Source organism: Mastomys coucha, unplaced genomic scaffold (assembly GCF_008632895.1).
Source record: "Mastomys coucha isolate ucsf_1 unplaced genomic scaffold, UCSF_Mcou_1 pScaffold21, whole genome shotgun sequence".
In the NCBI taxonomy this organism is placed as follows: Eukaryota; Metazoa; Chordata; class Mammalia; order Rodentia; family Muridae; genus Mastomys; species Mastomys coucha.
Window position 1 is genome coordinate 181,543,599 of NW_022196904.1, and position 19,936 is coordinate 181,563,534.

At 39.1% G+C, this 19,936-nt stretch overlaps 1 protein-coding gene across 4 annotated transcripts in view; it reads right to left on the minus strand.

Annotated features, from left to right (window-relative positions):
- Sorcs1 (sortilin related VPS10 domain containing receptor 1) overlaps positions 1-19,936 on the minus strand; it is a 540,204-nt gene that overhangs the window by 155,868 nt on the left and 364,400 nt on the right. For all 4 annotated transcript variants that reach the window (XM_031390641.1, XM_031390645.1, XM_031390644.1 and 1 more), the window contains exon 6: positions 4,043-4,107. In XM_031390641.1, the coding sequence (XP_031246501.1) occupies positions 4,043-4,107 (65 nt within the window). The remainder of the gene's footprint in view (positions 1-4,042; positions 4,108-19,936) is intronic.

A 19,936-nucleotide genomic window follows, 5' to 3' on the forward strand; every position in this document is an offset into this window, starting at 1 on the left:
AATCGATTAAAATCCAAAAATATGAGGAATTAGAAATTTGTTGACTGTCATCCAATGGTCTCTATAATTTGGTAATTGGAGAAATAGGTCCAATATTGTACAATTTAAATACACTTTCTGCTTGTTTGTATGTGACAGTGTCTTGCTGTGTACCACATAATGGTCTTGAAATCATGCTTCTCCTATCTCAGCCTCTCTATTAGTAGCATTGTTTATTTAAAATTATTACACTATACTATGGCTTTCAGAACAGCTTACATATTTCAAAAGTATTTATACAGCCAAAAGAAACATAGAGCCGGGCTGTGGTGGCACACGCCTTTAATCCCAGCACTTGAGAGGCAGAGGCAGGCGGATTTCTGAGTTCGAGGCCAGCCTGGTCTACAAAGTGAGCTCCAGGACAGCCAGGGCTATACAGAGAAACCCTGTCTCGAAAAATCAAAAAAAAAAAAAAAAAAAAAAAAAAAAAAAAAAGAAAGAAAGAAACATAGAGAATTAACTTGGGAGGTGGCTTGTAAAAGAACAACAGAGTGAGACTGAATGCTTTGTTTGACATTTGTAACTATTGTATCAAGTTTGAAGAAGAGGACTTTGTAAGTTACTCTTTCTCTGAGATGAATGCTTTTCCAAATTATCACAGCAATGAACCAGATTCTTACCTTCACCTAATGTCTGTGCCACCCTCCTAGCAGAACCATTGTTCATTGAAACAGTTGGTGAATGACTTTATGGGTAGACCATCTTAATACATACACCATTTCTTAAATGAATGTAACCTGTTCTCTGTGGGCTGAGAATAAAGTCACTTACTCAAGTCAAATAGTTTGGACCATAGCAGAAGTCTGTATCCAAAAATCGTGCCTATAATTCATTCCTTGGCACAGCAGAACTGTCAACTCTCAGCTCAGAGTTGGAGGTAAAGTCCTTTTGTGATGTGAGGGCCATTGAAGTACAGCCTTATTACAATGAACTCCACTGTCTAAAAATTGTTCTTATTTTGGGCTTGTATCACAGTAAGAGCCAAGATTTTAAGCTCTACTAAAAACAAAACAAACAAACAAACAAACAAAAAAGACTTTATATATTTATGTTCATTTAAAAAAATACTAGTAGTGATATATTATTTTAAAATATACAGTTAATATGTTTGGAGTTATTAAAATTTATATTGAGAAAAACATGTATTTTCAGTATTGCTATAGACAAGCAGTTACATAAGATTGTTGAATTGATTGTTGTTTTATATCAAACAACTTTTATAATACTCATTTTATTGTTATACTATTTTATAAATTTTAAAGAATATGACAAAAAAGGTATGTAGGTATTGAAGGGGGTCTCTGGGAGGAGTTGGGGTACAAAAGAGAAACAAGATATGTGATTTAATTCTATTTACTTAAAATATGTTTTTAAATGTTAACAGATTTAGATAAATTTAAATCATGTATGTTTTCTCATCATAACACAATACAACTTAAATCAATAAAAAAAAGAACTTTTATCTAAAAAGGTATAAATAGCCTTCTTAGATAATAAATAAAGTGTGAGAGAAAAAAAAGAATTGAATGAGTCATAGGGGTCAAGGACACCACAAGAAGACCTACAGAGTCAATTAACTTGAGCCCATGGGGGCTCACAGGGATTGAACCACCAACCATAGAACCTATGTTTTAACAGAAGTTGGGCATGGGTAGTTTCAGACTTGTAGTCCTGGTACTGGGGAGATGGTGACAGGTAGATCTCAGGGCTTTGCTTGCCAGTTGGCTGAGCCCACTTGAGCACTTCTAGGATAGTGAGAAACTGCCATACTAACTAGTCTACTCCAGTAAAGTCTGCAATATCAGGGTTAAAAGCCTGATCATGGACAAGAGGCATTATGACTTCAAAGGCAGTTTTTGCCTCTTGGGTATTCAGTCAGTTGTTGGCATCTCCTAACTCAGACGTGTTCCAGATTAGTCTTTCCAATCATCAACATGCCTTCTTATTCAGGCATAAAGGTACCCCAAGAAATGATTCGATTCGTAGATAGGTAAAAAAGGGCATTGTTCCCTGGCCAGCACAACATTCCAATGTATCCTAATTTATTACCAAGCTGTTGTTAGCTTGGAATTTCTCACAAGGAAGCTGCCCTCTTAGATAGGATGGCCTCAGAGTTAGCAAGAGGTCAGGCACCATTGTTTACTGTTAACATAGTTATAATTCTCAGGGCAGTCCCACAGAAGACAGAACTGTTTTACATACCAGAGAGTAATCACTTAAGGGCATTTTCAAGAACTGCTAGACTGGAACTTCCTGGTGCTTGCCTCCAGCAGACCCAGAGAATTATCATGGGATTACCCAAATAACCCCAGCGGGGGAGGGCACCACTGCTCTTCCACTTCACACCTGGATGCCTGATCCTACCAACCTTGATGTAACCATCACTTACCTACACCTACTTGATCTTACTGACCTTGATGTGATTGTCACCTGCCTACATGACTTTTGTCATTTGCCCTGTTTTCTGTATGCTATATAAGCCTGCTTTTCACTTTATGCACGAACTTAGGTAGACTAGGACTTAGACTTAGATTCATGCATTCAGATTCAAGCTTCGAGCCTCATGCAGTCCCTAGCCTCCACACCCCCCCCCCCCCGCCCAGAGTGCTTGGGCCTGGGGGGGAGAAGGGGGGAGGGAGCAGCGCCTGTCCAGAAGAGGTGACTATTTTAGACCCAGTGTGTTTTAGATGGCCTCAGATGTCCCTCAACTGCTGAGCTGCCAGATATTTCATTTCTCTTTTGTAATGACTGTAAAAGTCTGATGCCATTTTTAAGAAATACATTCAGATCCTGTACTTCCATGTGTCATCTCTGCCATCATTTTTTCACTTACGCCTTGTCGACCTGACTAGGACCCCGTTTCTCCTGCAGGTTGAGGGAGGCCCAGATTGGCCAGTCTGTGGTAAGAAACCTTGTCTCATAAAAAGTGTGTGTGTGCACACCAGTGTGTGTGTGCACACCAGTGTGTGTGTGTGTGTGTGTGTGTGTGTGTGTGTGTGTGCACATGTGTTGTAGAGATGTCTCAATGATATAGAGCATTGTTGCTCTTGAAAAGGGTCCCATTTTGGTTCCAGAAAACCACATTATAGATATTTTAGTTTGGGTTACTAGTACTGTGATAATGACCAGAAAGATGGAGAGGGAAGGGTTTATTTCCCTCATAGTTCCTTATACCAGTTTAAAATCAAAGGCAGTGAGAGCAGAAACTCACATAGGGCAGGGATATGGAGGTATGAACTGATGCAGAGGCATTGGAGGGGTGTTACTTACTGTCTTGTTTCCCATGGCTTGCTCAGCCTGCTTTCTTACAGAACCCAGGACCACCAGCCCATCAGTAGCTATACTGACAATGGTCTGGGCCCTCCATGAACCACTAATTCATAAAATATCCTACAGCCTGATGTTATGAAGACATTTTCTCAATTGAGGCTCCGTCCTCTCTGATGACTCTAGCTTGTGTCAAGTTGATGTAAAATTAGCCAGTAGAGTAGCTCACAACAGTTCTTACCTCAAGGGCATCCAATGCTTTCTTCTGACCTCCACATGCACCAGACACACATATGACACACAGACATTCATACAGACAAAATTCATATACATAAAATAAAATAAAATAAAACTTTTTGAAAATCAATTCCAAAAGGCAGATAGTTACAAGGAACTCTGAGGTTGTCCTCCATGTCTACATGCCTGTCACTCTGCTCCAGCAAAATCCAGGGTATTAGAACTTTATATCGGGGCATATTCAGTGGGTTAGGGTGGTTCCTCTATTGCAACTATCCAAACAGAAATAAATCTGTGTATATACAGAGGTACATTTATAAATCTGTGCAAATTCATGTATTTATGATCAATATTAGGCAAATTCTGGATTCCTGAGCACAGAAAGCATCCACATCCCCAAATAACCTGGATGGTCACTCCTGTGGCTATAGACTTGGTTCATAACTGACTGACAGAACTAACACCACTATGAACATCGGAACACAGTTGATTTACTTACGACCATCCACGGTCCTGGCCTCGAGATGCACAAGGTCTGGTTCTTTGTTTGACCCCATCACAGACCTAAAAAATGGCAAAACATAAAAAGGAACATTTTACATTAATAACTTCACATATACCTCAGTGACTCCCACAGACTGTTAATGCCTGCAGGTTTCAGAGACCATAATCCTGGGGACTTATATACTCTGTGTATGTCTAATGCATGACAGCAAAATTTCCCCTTGAAATAAAAACAATAATAAATCCTTTGAATATGGCCAGGCTGAACTGGCAAGGACACTGTGTGTCCTCTAGCTCAGATTGGAAACATGTCCTGTGAGTGGAACACATGCATTTTACCACCACATCACCTGCTTCACATTGGACTTGATGGACTCATCAAGCAGATATCCAGCATACTGCGTTAGATAGTTGATTTTCCCAGGGACTCTGAGCAAATTGATCTAACTAAAGTTTGATACTTCAAATTTACAAAATCCTATGAAGTTTTGCTTACATAATGTGACACAACCAATTTTAAAAACAGAAAACAAAACACCAAAAGATGCCTGTAGTAGTGACCATTCTCAACAGCAGCACTGGACCAATATAACTCAAATAAAAATGTAGATGTCCTTCACATTCTAGTATGTCCTAAATCTGTATATTGATGTCAAATGAAAACTTATTTTAAACTCCTTGGAGAGCATATCAAATAGAAGATTATCATTATGTTATGTAAATAAGACAGGCAATCTCACTATACTCCCAGAATTTTTATAGAGCAGGATCACATAAACATAAGTAGGCTTGTGCTTCATTTTAACCAGGATTCATAGAAAACTCACTGGTTCCATTTCTATGAAGAAAAGAGTTAAATTCTTCCAAAGTGGTCCTGCAGTCTGCCTCCAGCATCCTTGGAGATAGAGAGTTCAAAAGTGCACATCACTTCAGGATTTAATGTGGAGCCTCAAACTGCACATGCCAGGCTTCATCTTGCTTTTGCTGCCAGATGATGAGACACACTAAAAGACTTTGCTACTCCTAAAGTGCCACATCCATTACACACTCCTGGGTGAGACTCTGGATGGTTCTGCTGGTCATTTGGAATGCTCTGCTCCAGCTCCATTGTGGTCTCTTAGACTCTTTTTAAAGACACAATTGAAAAGCCACTTCTGCTAAATATATGCTACTTAAGAGGAGAGCATTTCCTATTAACAAATATTTACTTTTATGTAAACATATGACATAGATTTTGCCATAAAAATTACTTCATGGTTTCACAGATATGAGAGTAGCCTGTTCCATCAACAAGCACTTGCATACATAAAACACAGGGATATACAAACACATACACACATATACAATGTGTGTGTGTGTCCACACACCCACACACATCAATGTGTGCCTATGACAAATGTAGCTACTTCCAGAATTTTGTTTTTAACCATTTATACTCATAGGTCTTGTTGTATAATGGTAAAGTTGTAAATGTGGAATATAAAAAGGGTAAAAAAATAAGGAAGATGGAAAGAAAAAAGGATTAAAAGAGGAAAGGAGCAAGAGAATGAAAAAGTACAAAGGTCAATAGATTAAACAAAAGAAGCAAATTAATCGGTGTCTTAGGGGGCATTCTCAGAACTTTTTTATTTGAATTAATTTCCCCAACTCATAGTCTGAGGCCTCACTAGCTTAGCTGTTCTTCATTTTCACAAAAGCAGTCTCCTTAAAGATCTATTATCATCACAGTCAGTAAGATTTCTGTGATTGACACATGGTCTGAAACTCAGTCTATGTTCTAAACATTAAATCCTGCCTTCCCCTTCTCCTTATAAGGCATTTATCATTTCACTCAAAATGAATTTGAATGCTTGGCATCACTGGAAATAGTTTGAGTACATGCAGAAGGTGACCTCTTCACTGTCATTATAGTTAAATATCATGGGGACTGCTGTCCTTAAGTACTCCCCACACTGAGATGGTACCTGAATCTACAGGTGGTCTCTGACAAGATCTCAAGCCATGAGCATTAAAACTGAAATGAGGGGTTGAGAGTAGCTCAGTGGTTAGCAGGCTTTTCTCTACATGTAGGAGGGCCTGAGTTTGAATTCTCACTGGCCTTGTAAAAAGCCAAGCATGACTTCACATGCATATAACATGTACAGCGTTGGGGGTGGAGAAAAGCAGACTCAGAGATCCCCAAGGCAAGGCCAGCCTAAGTGAAATGGCCAACCTCCCAGGCCTTACTTCAAGACAATATGACTGAGAATATTAAAGGAAGATACAGGATTTCCTGTTCAGGCATCTACGTGTATATTGACGACTAAAGGTACTACACACTCACATGTACCACAAATGCAGTGTGCATTACACACACATACACACATTCACACAGCACACACACACATGCAAACAACCTCTTTTATGTGATTATATAAATGTTTGTATGAACAGTGAAGACATGGAGAATACTGAGACAGTAGTCAGTATTTGTTCTACAAATATATGATGCTGCTCCACCTTGGAAACTCTGAAAGAATGCTTCAATAAAATATGAAGAAATATAAATGGTCCAAAATTACTTATTTAAAGATTTAATTTACCTTGTCTTAGGTCAGTTATAAAAGTGTCTTCCTCTTTGAACTAAATTCTTCAAGCCTGGGTCCTGTGGTATATCTGCCTGGAATTCTCCGACCCCTTCCTTCTTCTGCCTTCACAATTCCTAATGCTGGGTCTCTGTTACAGAGGACTGAGTTTATACACATTGTTCCTAGGTCAGGCCTCACCTAGGAGAGTCAGTTATCCCTTCAAGACATCTAGAACCATGCTTATATTTTAAATGTTTTTTAATATAAAAAATAATATATCTTGGATACACACACACATGCGCATGCACATACACACACACACACATACACACACACACACATACACATCCTGACCTGGTTTGGACTGGTACTTCAGACCTATCATCATGGATATTTGAGAACCGAACACCAGGAGGATCAGAAGTTCCAGGCAAGCCTGGTCAATGCTGTGAGTGATAAGGAAGGTTAGCTCATAACTGAAAGACTGAGTGTGAGTCTAGCAGATGGGAGGTCTCTGGATTACCTCTGAGGACCCCACCCTTTGGTTCTAAGGCAAGGGCTCAGATGCACGGCTGGCTTTGTTCTTCTCTGTCATCTCATGTTATTGGAAGAGACGAGTAGGGAAGTTAAGAATCACCCACGAAGCTAAATGCAATGGTGGTATTATAAACTTTTGGGGATGGCATGGGAGACCACTTACAGAAATGATTTATAAAAATTATTTGTTTGCAGTTGGGCAGTGGTGGCACAAGATTTTAATCCCAGCACTTGGGAGGCAGAGACAGGCAAATTTTTGAGTTCAAGGCCAACCTGGTCTACAGAGTGAGTTCTAGGACAGCCAAGGCTACACAGAGAAACCCTGTCTCGAAACCCCATCCTTCCCCGAAAAAAATTTATTTGTTTTCACAGATAAACAGTCACTCAAAAATTGAATATGTAATAGTCCATGAACTGGACAGCAATTACATGAAAAGCAAAAATTCACTTATTTACATATTCAGCTTTCCAAGCTCCTGGTGAATAAAATCAAAAGCTATGACATTCTTCTCATTTTTTTAATGAGATATTTTCTTTATTTACATTTCAAATGTTCTCCCCTTTCCTGGTTTCCCCTCCGAAAAGCCCCCTAGAGTTCAGAATTACGGATGAAAGGGAAAAGGGGTCTAACATTTGGAATGCCATTGCAACAGCCAGGAAAACTGTTTCTTTCCCTGTAGATAGAGTCTCAGAAGTAGCCAGGTCTAGGTTGACTATGAAAGCAACTAGATCAAATTCCCAGAATATTATACCAAGCAGCTGAAAAAAAATGGGGGTGGGGGTTGCACATTCCACTTACATATATACAGCGAGCCTAGCCTGATATCAAAGGAGAGTTCTCCACATCTGCATCTATTAGTGCATTAAAAGAGTTAGGGTTTTCAAAGTAAAACAATACAAATAAGGGTAGATCCTGTTACGTGGTACCATCAAGCACTATGCAATGGGAAGGATTTGCATTTGACTCTGTGAGTCATAAGGTGACTTGAAAGGAAGTTAAAGCATGACTGAAGATGTGACTGAATAATACACCACTTGCCTAGTGTGCATTTAGCTCTGAGTGCAACCCTTAGCACCGAGAGAGAAAACAGAATAAATAAAATATATAATCCAATAGAATTATGCCATCCCCAGCCCATGTGTGGACGTTGAGGGAAATTTGGCGGCCATGCTATATGTGCTTGGCTGGTTAAAGCAGGAAACAGCCCGCTGAGGCCTAGCACCTCTCTGCTTCTGGTATCTCAAGTTGCTGCTCTCATTGACAGCTCTTTCGGGGTAAAACCCTCAGGATCAGGAGAGCCAAACGTGGAGAAAACTAAATCCAGCCTGACGCGGTGTACCACAGATGCTATAGTGGTACGGTGTCAGCCTGTGACATACAGTCAGCCCGATGCAGCTTCTGAGGACATTTCCTACTGAGGACTCAGAAATGTCACCAGTTTATCACCCTCCTGGCATTTTGTCTGGGGTGATACGACTTTAATATAGTGCTCAACAAATGGTGCAGAGACACAAAGTGTCCTGAAGTAGATAACTGTAGAGCAGGTATTAAAAAATAAATACTGTGACTGGATAGCACCTACTTATTCAGATTTAGAAATGCAGTAACATCATCCAGGGTGCAGGGATCTGCAGAGGGACAGAGGCCATGCGGGAAGGAGATCCCTGCTTTCCTTTCCTGATTTTGATGGAGGACTCATGAACCTATAGGCATTCTCCATAAAAGGTGCCTTGGAAGCAAGCAATCCCATCTGCAGAGGCAGTGACACGCCTGGCAGACTTTAGGAGCTGGACTTCTTGATTTGCTTCTGGGCAGCAAGTGTTAGCTCTTCACCTGCCATGATAGTTTCTAAAGCAAACACTGTCAGGAAATCTCGAGCTATGGCTGCAACTTGTACTCTTGAACACGGCAGCTTAGCTCAAGGTCTCATCTCCTGTGCACCCAGAAGAAACAAGCTGTGTGGAAGAAAGGCAGCCTGGATGTCACTTTAATCCCTCACTTTAGCCTAAGAGGCATGCTTTCTCCTTGTTTCTTTTACTCTAGATCTCACTCCACCACATTGTTTTGCCAGTAACAAGCTACCTCCTTTGAACAGCAAATAAAGAAGCTAGTAGGTAGACAACACACATCAAAATGAGTATTATTTTGCTGTGCATAATTGCTTTCTGAGAAATCAGCATGAGTTGCAACTGTAAGCCTCCTGTGTTCAAAGTCTGCATCTTGTCATCCTTATGCTTCAAGCCAGAGCCGTTTACACAGAGGGTATTTTCAAAAATTGTGTGTGTGTGTGTGTGTGTGTGTGTATGAGAGAGAGAGTATGTGTGTATATGTATGAATGTGCATGTGGTATGCACATGTATGTATATGCATGTGTGAATGTACATGTGTATGTGTGAGTGTGCATGTGGTATGTGTATGTGTTTATATGTATGTGTGCATGCAGTATGTGTATATATGTGTGCACATGTGTGTATAAGATATATGTGTTTGAGAGAGAGAGAGAGAGAGAGAGGGGGAGAGAGAGAGAGAGAGAGAGAGAGAGAGCTGTGTGTAGGAAAATGGTGAGGAATGAGGTTCTGGTAATGAGTGAAGGAATTCGTACAGATCAGAATGGTAATGACAAGGGTGAGATGCTTGTTGCACAAACTGCTTGGCAGAAGTAAAAACTTTTAGTGTAACCATAACATTAGAAGGAAGCAATGTATTTCAAGAGCCTGGCCCTTGACATGGTCCTTGGCCTTCTATGACATTACATAAGTGAAGGTAGGAGGCACAAAAAATGGCAACAATAAAATGTTCCTGAAAGTGCAATAGCCAAAAATTGATTCAAAACCAAATGTGAGGTGGATCTCAGTTATTCTGTAAACTGTTCAGAACTGAGGCACTGCATAGCTTCACTGCCAGTTTTCCTACAGCACAAGATGTACACTTTGTACTGTACATGCCATTTTTCTACACAATGCCAATGGATAGTCCACACAAAACCTCCACTTAGTTCCATATTACACCCTGTTATAATCTCACTGAGTTTATTGTATGCTCTTTGCTCTGACAGAAACACGATTGTCTGATTACAGAAAACAAAGGCTTTTAACAGTATCCTACTATCATTCCTCAACATAGAAGTATTACATTAATATACCTTTGGATTGAATTATATTCAAGTTATTGATTTAAAAAATTTCTGTTTGAGTTGCTGACATGAAACTCATACAGACCAACAGCAAGAACAACAAAAATAGTACATGAATTTTGGCTTGGTATCAAGACAAGATGTATAACCATTTTCCAAATGACCATAAATAATACTTGGGATGTTTTGTGTAACAAATCTATGTGAAGTCTAGTTTTCAGCATGGATGATTATAAAATCAAAACATGGAATTCTGAATTCTGAAAAACACTGATGGTGCTTATGTCCTACAGTATTACAGACCCAGCAAAGACTTAAGTCCTAGTTGCGAAAATAAGGACCTCCTTCTTGCTGATATGAGTCTTTCTCTGTCTTTAAAAATGGTAAAATTAGAACTATATTTACTATTTATTGTCAATAAATATTTACTTCCTATACCTGTTTGATAGATATACATACCCAGGGTCATGTACATATTTCTTGGCCACATCGTGGATAAAAGTTTAATGTCTATTCTAGGGAATCCACATGAGTAGGTGTGAGCAGACCAGGACAAACACATGCCCTGCACTTATGTTTCCTCACTGTCTTCCACATTGCTCATTTGTTACTGAGTGAATTTGCTTCTTACACCATTATTTACATTTCCAAGCTGCCTCATATCCCCACCACACTTTTCTCCTCTTCTTTGTCTCTGTTTCCTAATGTGTGTGGGATAGAGAGGAAGAGGAGAGTCTATATGCCAGGGACCGTGGCCAGGTCAGTGCACCGCATTCCCAAATAAAAGTCATAGGGCAAGAAGATTCAGAAATAGATTTGAAGAGAACAACACATCTGATTCTCTAGCAGGAGGCATAAGGCCAGTGAGATTCAGAGATATAAATTTAAAATAATCACGGGTACAGTTAAAGAGGAGCTTGTGAAGTTTCATTAAAATTCTCTTTTATCATTTTTAAACTTTAGTTGTATCATAGTTTTAGCTACTTTATAATTTTGCCTGATAATAAATCTAGGTGACAGTTCCTTATCAGCTCATGAAACTAATGAAGTAAATCTCTAAGTACTTTATTAAAGCCTATTCCATGAAAATCTCCAATTTACTGAGCTATTGTCTATTAATCAACCCAAAGTAAAATTGTACACTGATAGAGAAAAAAAATCACTGGGAAGAGGCAGAAGAATAATGGCCAGCGTGTCTGAAAATTCTGGGGTCGAGGTGACAAGATATTAATAAGGGAGATGTAGTTATGCAATGATATTTTAATTATTATTAATCAACCTTAAATAAAAATAAAAGCCTTTTCAGCATAGAAAGTGAAATCTATGTGTTGAGTAAGTTTATGGGTTAATAACAAATGTAGAAAGAGTGAAGGGTTGCTTGGAGTGGAAGATAGGCCAGAAATTTGTCACATCTTAGACATAAATGCTGGGCATCTTAACCACCAGGGCTAGGAGAGAAGGCTAAATCTGTGGACAAATTGTGGCTAGAAAAAAACTAAGTGACCCATGGGAAGAACTGTGTCTGTGCTGATGCTGTAATCAGAGTGAGAGGGTAAGCTAATGGTCCAGCTAGGGCAAGAAAGGCCTTGTTAACCAAGGAACAAGAAGAAACAACCTCTGCCCTCTCCTTCCTTTAGTTTCTGTGTAAGGATCAAGAACTTCAGATGAGCGAGCAGCACAGTCAGAGGCTTCAAGGCACTGACTCCTGGGCATTTTTCTGCTGGAAAGAACCTAACCTGCAGAAATCGCATCCCAAGAGAGACTCTTAACTCTGATGTTTGGAAACTGTTATCTCCAAATAATGTTTTGTTTGAACACATCAAGACAAGGAGAAAAAAATGAGCACATACCCAATACATGATAGTTTTTCAGTTGTAAGTCAGATATGTGGTAGGTACTTATAAATACTGACTGCAGAAAATACACACAAGTTACAACTAAGACTGAGAAGTAATAAAATATTTTAGTAGCTTCTTGTGACATATCCATGAATCTCCCATACACTTCTGGGCTGCTGAAGAAGGTGAGTCACTGTGGAATCTACTACTCTGTGCTGAGTTGTACTAGGGACCCTTCCAACTTAGCACAATGAAGAACACGTGACTTAACTCTGAACTGGAATAATTTAATAAAGACTCACTGTGTATTTGGTGAAGTTCTAAGTATTAAGGATTAGGTAGAAAGAAAAATGGAAGAAAATACCAGTACCTCTTGAAATTTTAATGATGGAAACAATGAAATTATATATGTATATAAACATAATACATATAAATATATGTGCATGCATAAATATGTTATGTAAATATATACTATATACATATATACACATATATTACAGGTGGTAAGAACATTTCTGGAAGGGTAAATTGGAAATAAAAGATAGAAACTATGAGATGTAAGTACCTCAGAAGAAAATCAACCTCTTGTCATAGGGTGTGGATCATAGCTGGTGTTTATCTGTTAAATGTGAGACTGGTGTCAGTTAGGGCAGAGAGGCCATGCCCTTGTCAGTGTCCTATACATCATCTGTCAACAATTTAGATGAGAGTGAATGTTGTGTGCCTTCAAATCCCACAGATGATACAAATGAGGGAGAAATGATGAAAACCATAGAGGTAACGTCAGTTCTGAAAGCAATTCATGTGCCTAACTAATAAACAAATATTCAGATCGGAATCTCGGCTTTCTACTTTTTCATTGCTCCAGTATATCAGCTGTAAAAAGAACAATGTTAATAATGCTTTCTAATAATAACGGGGCTGGGGATATAGGTCAACTGCTTGCCTAATAGTGGAAAAAATAGACTTCTATCCAGTAATTTTTACACAATAATAAGATTGTGTAAAATGTGCAGTCACTGTGGATAGAGGCACTATGCTCAGTATCCCTTAAAAATAGAAAGTAAGTTAGACGTGAACAAATTCAATTCTTCATATTACAAGCAAGAAAGCCAAGGCTTCTAAAGAACGAACAGTTTCTCCTTAAAGACTGGAACTTCTAACCTAGGCCTGGTAAGAGATGGACAGATGGACAGACAGACAGAGGGCTTTGAGGAGGGATGAACATTAAAAAAAAAATCCTTTTAGCATCTCAGAAAAAGCAGTGCCATCGTGGAATATATAAATGTTACTCAGTAAAAGGATGTAAAACAATGTAATAATGGAAGCTTTGTCTGTTTTCTAGAATCATGCATCTGGGGATTAGAACAATACAGTCCTAAGCATACAATGGAGTTTCTAGAGTTTATAACCAACCTGGGTACTATCTTCTGCACAGAACTTCAAATAAGTCAGAGGTATATGCCTGTGACCAGGCAAAAGATCATGAGTTGGAGGATAGCCTGGGCTACATCGCAAGGCCATGTATCAAATAGGAGCAGCAGTTGTAACAATAATAACAACAACAAATAACCTTCAAATATGTGGTCAAAACTCATATTTGCATGTGCTGGACATATTTCAACCCCCAGTAAGAATGGCTCAACCATCTATGTAGCCACTCGTCCATACTTTATTAACCTACTGTGACGTGAAGATGTTCTGTGGCTTTATTTCCTGCTATAGAAAACTCTGCAAAATGCTCTAAAAAATTATTGCCCAAATTTACCTTAAATGGGAGAAAAGATAAATCCAGTCGATACTATCTGGAAGGTAGGAGAGCTAGAACTAGGTGAGGCAGAAGGAAAGTAGATTTACCCTCATTATGGAGACCAAGGTTCCTGCAGTCTTCAAATTCTTAGAACTTTCTTTGATTTCTTTCCTTCTGAATATGAGGTGTGAGGGATTTGGCCACAGGTGAAGGCAGTGACTTTCTCTGAAAAGACTTTAAAGCCATTGCTAACTTGCTTTCTGAACTTCTAGTCACTGACTAGCAGTGGAGGCCAGTCTGATCATGGGAAATGCAAAACACAATTTTTTATTTCATCACTTGAATTTTTATTTGTTTTTAAATCAATTTTTTTATCATAGATGAGAATCCTTAAGGATGTGATTCCGCATTCCAGTGTGATAGAAATAAAGAGAGTGCATGAGGAGATCAAGTGAAAGGGGAGCCATGGTGTTGAAGAGATAGGAGAACATAAGGGGCATACAAGAGGGAAGACCATATAGGATGACAGATGGAGGGAAGGCCATGTGCTGTCACAGAATATGAACTCAAACCCTCCAGGAGAGCATCACTTATTGCTGATCCTGTAGTAGTAATGTCTCTAGGTTTGCATCGGCATTTCTTTCCTTCTTTCATAACTTATGTACCACATCATTAATATAACATGGTGCAACAGAACACTTGATAAACTCTGACAGCTATTATGGGATATGCCATGTAATCAGCCTTAATTCATCTTTCTACCATGGGCTGTGGGTGAAGCACACACATTTTTCGTGTTACAGATGTTGACCTGATGTTTGCTTTACATGTACACGTTTAGCATCTCTAATTTTTCTGTCCTTTCAATAGAAAGTATAAAATGACAGAACACTGGGTCCTAAGGAATAGGCATCAGGAATCCTGCAGAAGAAAGAAGAAAGAATTGTAGGAGCCAGAGGGTACATCATGAGAAAACCCACAGAATCAGCTAATCTGAGCTCATAGCAGCTCACAAAGACCAAACCAACAACCAGGGAGTCTAAATGGAGCTGTCCCAGGCCTACTGCCTATATGTTATAGTTGTATAGGTTGGTCTTCTTATAGGACTCCTGACAGTGGAGGCAGGGGCTGTCTCTGGCTCTTTTGCCTTAATTGGACCCTTTTTCTTTCTTATACTGGGTTGCCTTATCCAGCCTTAATAAGAGGGCACTAAAGAATAACTCTTACTACAGCTCAATATGTCATGTTTGGTTGATCTCCAGGGAAGCCTGCTCTTTTCTGAAAGGAAATGGAGTAGTGGATAAGGGTGAGGCAGAAGGGAGGCTGGGATAAGAGCAGGAATGAAAAAAAAATGTAAGAAAATAATAGGCATTTTGAAAAGGTCTTTTGATGTATAATGTCTGTTTTTATTTTTTATACAAATTATATTCCAGGAATAATATGCAATAGTATCTATTTCATGATATCTCAACAAGTCAATATAATCTTTCCTCAAAAATTCTATCATATGATGACAGCTTACTAAATGAAATACTTTTCGGATTGATTTTTACTTCCTATTTGTGAGATTAAATACTTTTTCCCCCACATACACATTGTCCAGATCATTAGATACAGGAAAAACTGAAAACTTCAGGAAGTTAAAATAGCATGTTAGATGAGTGTAACATGAAATTCTGCATTATAAGAAAAAAGATACCTGTAGAAAAGCCAGGGTCATTAAAAATAAGGCCTCAAGCTGATAATATGTGAATTTCATAACTATGAACATTAGGCCATAGCTCTGTAAGATGACAACACTTGTCAGAGCTGGTTTAAGCACATGTGGGAATTTCCTAGAATCTTTACAAATATTTTTTTTTACTTAAATTTGTGTGTTTAGTTGTATGTTTGTGTATATGCGTATGTGCATATGTCATATGTACATATGTAGGAACCCCAAGAGGTCAAAAGAGGCACTGAACACCCTAAAATCAAAGTTGTAGATGGTTTTGAGCAGACATGTGGGTGTTAGAAAGTAGACTTGGTTCCGCTGTAAGAGCAGTAAGTGTTCTTAACTGCTAAGCCATCTCTCCAGCCCTTTTCCTGGTGTCTTTGTTATTGTATTTTTTAATTCTGAAATTACTGAAAAATTCAAACATTGTGGGAGGGCAAACTACATCCAAAGCTTATAAAAATATACTTAATTATAGAAAAACTATATAGGATAACAACTCATGTCTTGTCTTAGGAATGCAACATTACCACGTGGCAATATCTTAGCCATTTTGCCTTTATTCTGTCAAGTCCTTAAGTAGATATGGCTGTACACTTTTCAGTTGTAGTTGTTTCATGATTCATGGGTTCCAGAATTACACTAATAAAGCTATGGTATAGTTTTAAGTTTAATTATAGAAATGTCCTTTTCCAAAAAGGTATTTTTACAAGTGTGTGTGTGTGCATGCATGCGTGCGTGTGCCTGTGTGTGTGTGTGTTTTCTAGTGTGTACAGGTGTCAGCCAGAAGAGGATGTTAGGTCTCCTAGAGGTGTGTGTGTGTGTGTGTGTGTGTGTGTGTGTGTGTTTTCTAGTGTGTGCAGGTGTCAGCAGAGACCAGAAGAGGATGTTAGGTCTCCTAGAGGTGTGTGTGTGTGTGTGTGTGTGTTTTCTAGTGTGTGCAGGTGTCAGCAGAGACCAGAAGAGGATGTTGGGTCTCCTAGAGGTCTAGTTCCAGGTAGTTGTGAGTGCCTTGATACAGGTGCTGGGAACTGGACTCAGGTTCTCTGCAAGAGCAGTGCATACCCTTACATGCTGATTTTCCCAGCCCTGTAACAATGCTTTCCATTTTGAGGCTATTTTTTTTTCTCAGTAGAAAACAGCACTGATATCAGTGTTCTTATTTATTCTTGTTTTAAAAGCTCAAATTTCACGTATTGCATTGATATTTTGAGCACAGGAGCTATAGAAGACTTGAACATGAGGAATGTTCAGCAGGGCTGCGTACTAACGTCTGAACTGCATCTCTCTCTTGTCCTCCTAGGCATCCTGTTTCTCAGGACTGCAAAACTGCTCAGAAGCATACTTGCTCATAGGAGGGTTGAGACCCTTCTGTGTGTCCTGTACAATGGCAATTCAGAAACTGCGCAAGCATAAATATTCTACAAGTTTTGTTCTGTCACCATAGAGGCCCAAACTTGCTCTGCTCGGCACACGATAATGGCTTTGTAATTCAATTATCGGTAATGGTAATGTCTGCTGGGATTTATCTGCTGGAAATGTGATGCTCATGTAAAAGTCTTTACCATAAATCTTATGAATGCAGGTTCTGTCCACACCCTGGAGCACATCTCGCCATGCCTGTGAAGCCTTGACACTTTTCTCTAAATTATGGGATTGCTTTGCTTAGAGGTGTGGATGTCTTAAGTGCCAGGGTCAACAATAAACAATGTTGGGACAGGTCCATTTCCTCTTGTTATTCTACTTAAGAGGAAGATAGATCCTGATAGACAGCAAAGTCCTGTTCTCATTTTAAAAAACTCTTGGCATTCATTTCTCTAGCACTACGAGATCCCTGGAAGCCATAGGAGTCAGATGGAATGTCCTCTGAATTCTCCTGGAGTGCGGAGATTCTGATGGATAACTGTGTCAGGGATGGTCACCTGACCTATCCTGACAAATTACCAACTGCTCAGTGCTGTGTCTTTTCTACCCTGTCTTCTTCATGATTAGGTACTAAGACAGCACCATCTAACCTTTCATAGAAAAAAAATGTCTTGGGCTACCTCACCCAGAAATCCATTTGTCAAGTCCACTCATCACACTAAGAGCTGGGAGCCTAGTTCATCTATGCTCCAAATCCTTTTTTTTTTTGTTTCATTTTAATATCTTTGAAACCAGGAGGCGTCTCATGATGATCATAATGTAGTTAAGAAGATATTTTTTAGTGATTCACAAAATAATAGTACATATTCATTTAGATAAATTTTAGATTCAATATTAATGGATGATATGTGTGTGGTATTTGGCAGGCATTGTTCAGTGTGATACACTTTTAATCAAGTCTCTCTCTCTTTCTGTGTGTGTGTGTGTGTGTGTGTTTGTGGGTGTGTGTGTGTGTGTGTGTGCATGTGTTTGACATTGTGCTTAAGCATCAGACAGCAATGGCACATAGAAGAAAGGAAAAAAAATCCTTATATGCAGTCAAGCATACAAAACACACACACAAAGTGGTTAGCCTATACCTCAGGAAACAGAGAAGTGTTACGAGGGAGAAAGGAACATCTAAAAATGGATACTGTGGCATATGGAAATGTTCTATCATTTATATACTTATAAATGCTTTACATTATATGAGGAGGAAACCTCATGTCAGGTGGAAATATAATTTTGTTTGTTTTACTGAAGAACACTTTGAAAAGGGAGTGGTATAGCTTATGCTGTACTTTTATAAGCAGAATTCTAGCAAAAGCATTGTGACTGCACCCAGCACTCAAAGGTGGATAGAGACTGAATGGTTAACCAGAACTACATGCAAAACCATGGGGAAATTCTAGAAGCCTTTGAGATTTTAGTTTGAGGCATGTTCACAATCATCATGTTAACTTCCTTTAATTTATTTACAAATTAGGTTGCCAGAGTTATGGCTGCTGCCTTCCTTCTTTCCTTCTCATTCATGCCAAAGTTTGGCACTTTGACATCAGAGGGATTCTTGGAAACCAGGAGATTGAATCTCTATTGTGCAAAGATAGAGAAGCTGCTGCCTAGGGGGGACAGGAATCATCAAGATAAGGGGACAGGAATCAATGATGGCCATTAGTGAATGGAGGCTGCAGCAGAAGTGATGAGCTCATACTGCACAAAGGCACATTCTCTTTCATTTGTAAGGCAAACTTGCTAATCACAGGAAAAGATTAAGAAGTGAAGGAAGGTGCAAGAGTCTTGGGAAGCAGCACTCGAGTGAGATCATTAACTTCTGGAGAAGAGATAAAACATTGGCCTCTCCAGGATAATGAAACTGCTCTTATCTAGCTCTCTAGTGCAGGTGCAGTTAATGTCCCAGTACAACGCCTGGGATGAGTCTCAGAACACCTCGCTGTGACTGCCTGTGCTCCTCATTGAATTGCCCATGGTTCAGCTCACAGGATTGAGCTCAGACACAAGAGAGGTAGACACCAAGGATGACAGAGTAGGAAGAGATAAGAAAGTCTGAAGTCCAAAGAAAATGGTTTCTGATTGTTCTGTCCTCCTAAGAATATCGTACCAAAAAAGGTATGAAGAGACAGCATTGTTCGCAGGCATGCAGTATGCATACTTACATGTATACATGTTTATTTTGCTGCAGCTAAGATATAATATAAGGTAGACAGAACCATGAAAGACAGTCTTGGCTTTTACCTCTTAGCAAGGGTAGAAAGGAGGAAATAAAAAAGATATATTTGAAGACTATACTAAATGCTCCACTTGCTGATAATAATACAACTTCATTTTTAGTTTGCAAAATAGGACTTTGCTAAAGAAAAATGGCATCTTGGCCAGCTTCCTTGGTTCCGACAGATAGTGAACAATGAATCTGAGATTGAACTTAAGTATGTTGACCCAAAACATATGTTACTCTGACCAATGACGCAAAGAGACCTGAGCCACAGTGCCTCCTATGCTGTATTACATTTTGGGAAAAGACAGAAGTTATAATTAACATTGAAGAGCTAAACAGAGCACCATGAAGAAGCCAGACAATAATCAAGCTAAGTGTCAACATATTCTCGCCCAACTATGGCAAGGTTCATTGCAAATAGGCATATAGGAAACAGGCTGTAGGAGGTCTAGGGTTTAAAAGTTTTACTGATCCATAGCATAGTGGAAGTCATGGGTATACTAGACATAGGGTTGCAGCTTAGGGTACCATAAGTATGTCCTTAGTCAGGAACACCTAGTTTTATTGTTCATCACTATTATCTACCAATGTATATCAGGGTGAAGTTAATAAATATTTATGAGACTTAGCATTTTTACTTAACTTTCTTTTTTTTTTGTGGGTGCAGTGAGCTTTATTGATGGTATTCAAGAGAGTAGGGAGGGCTCCCTAG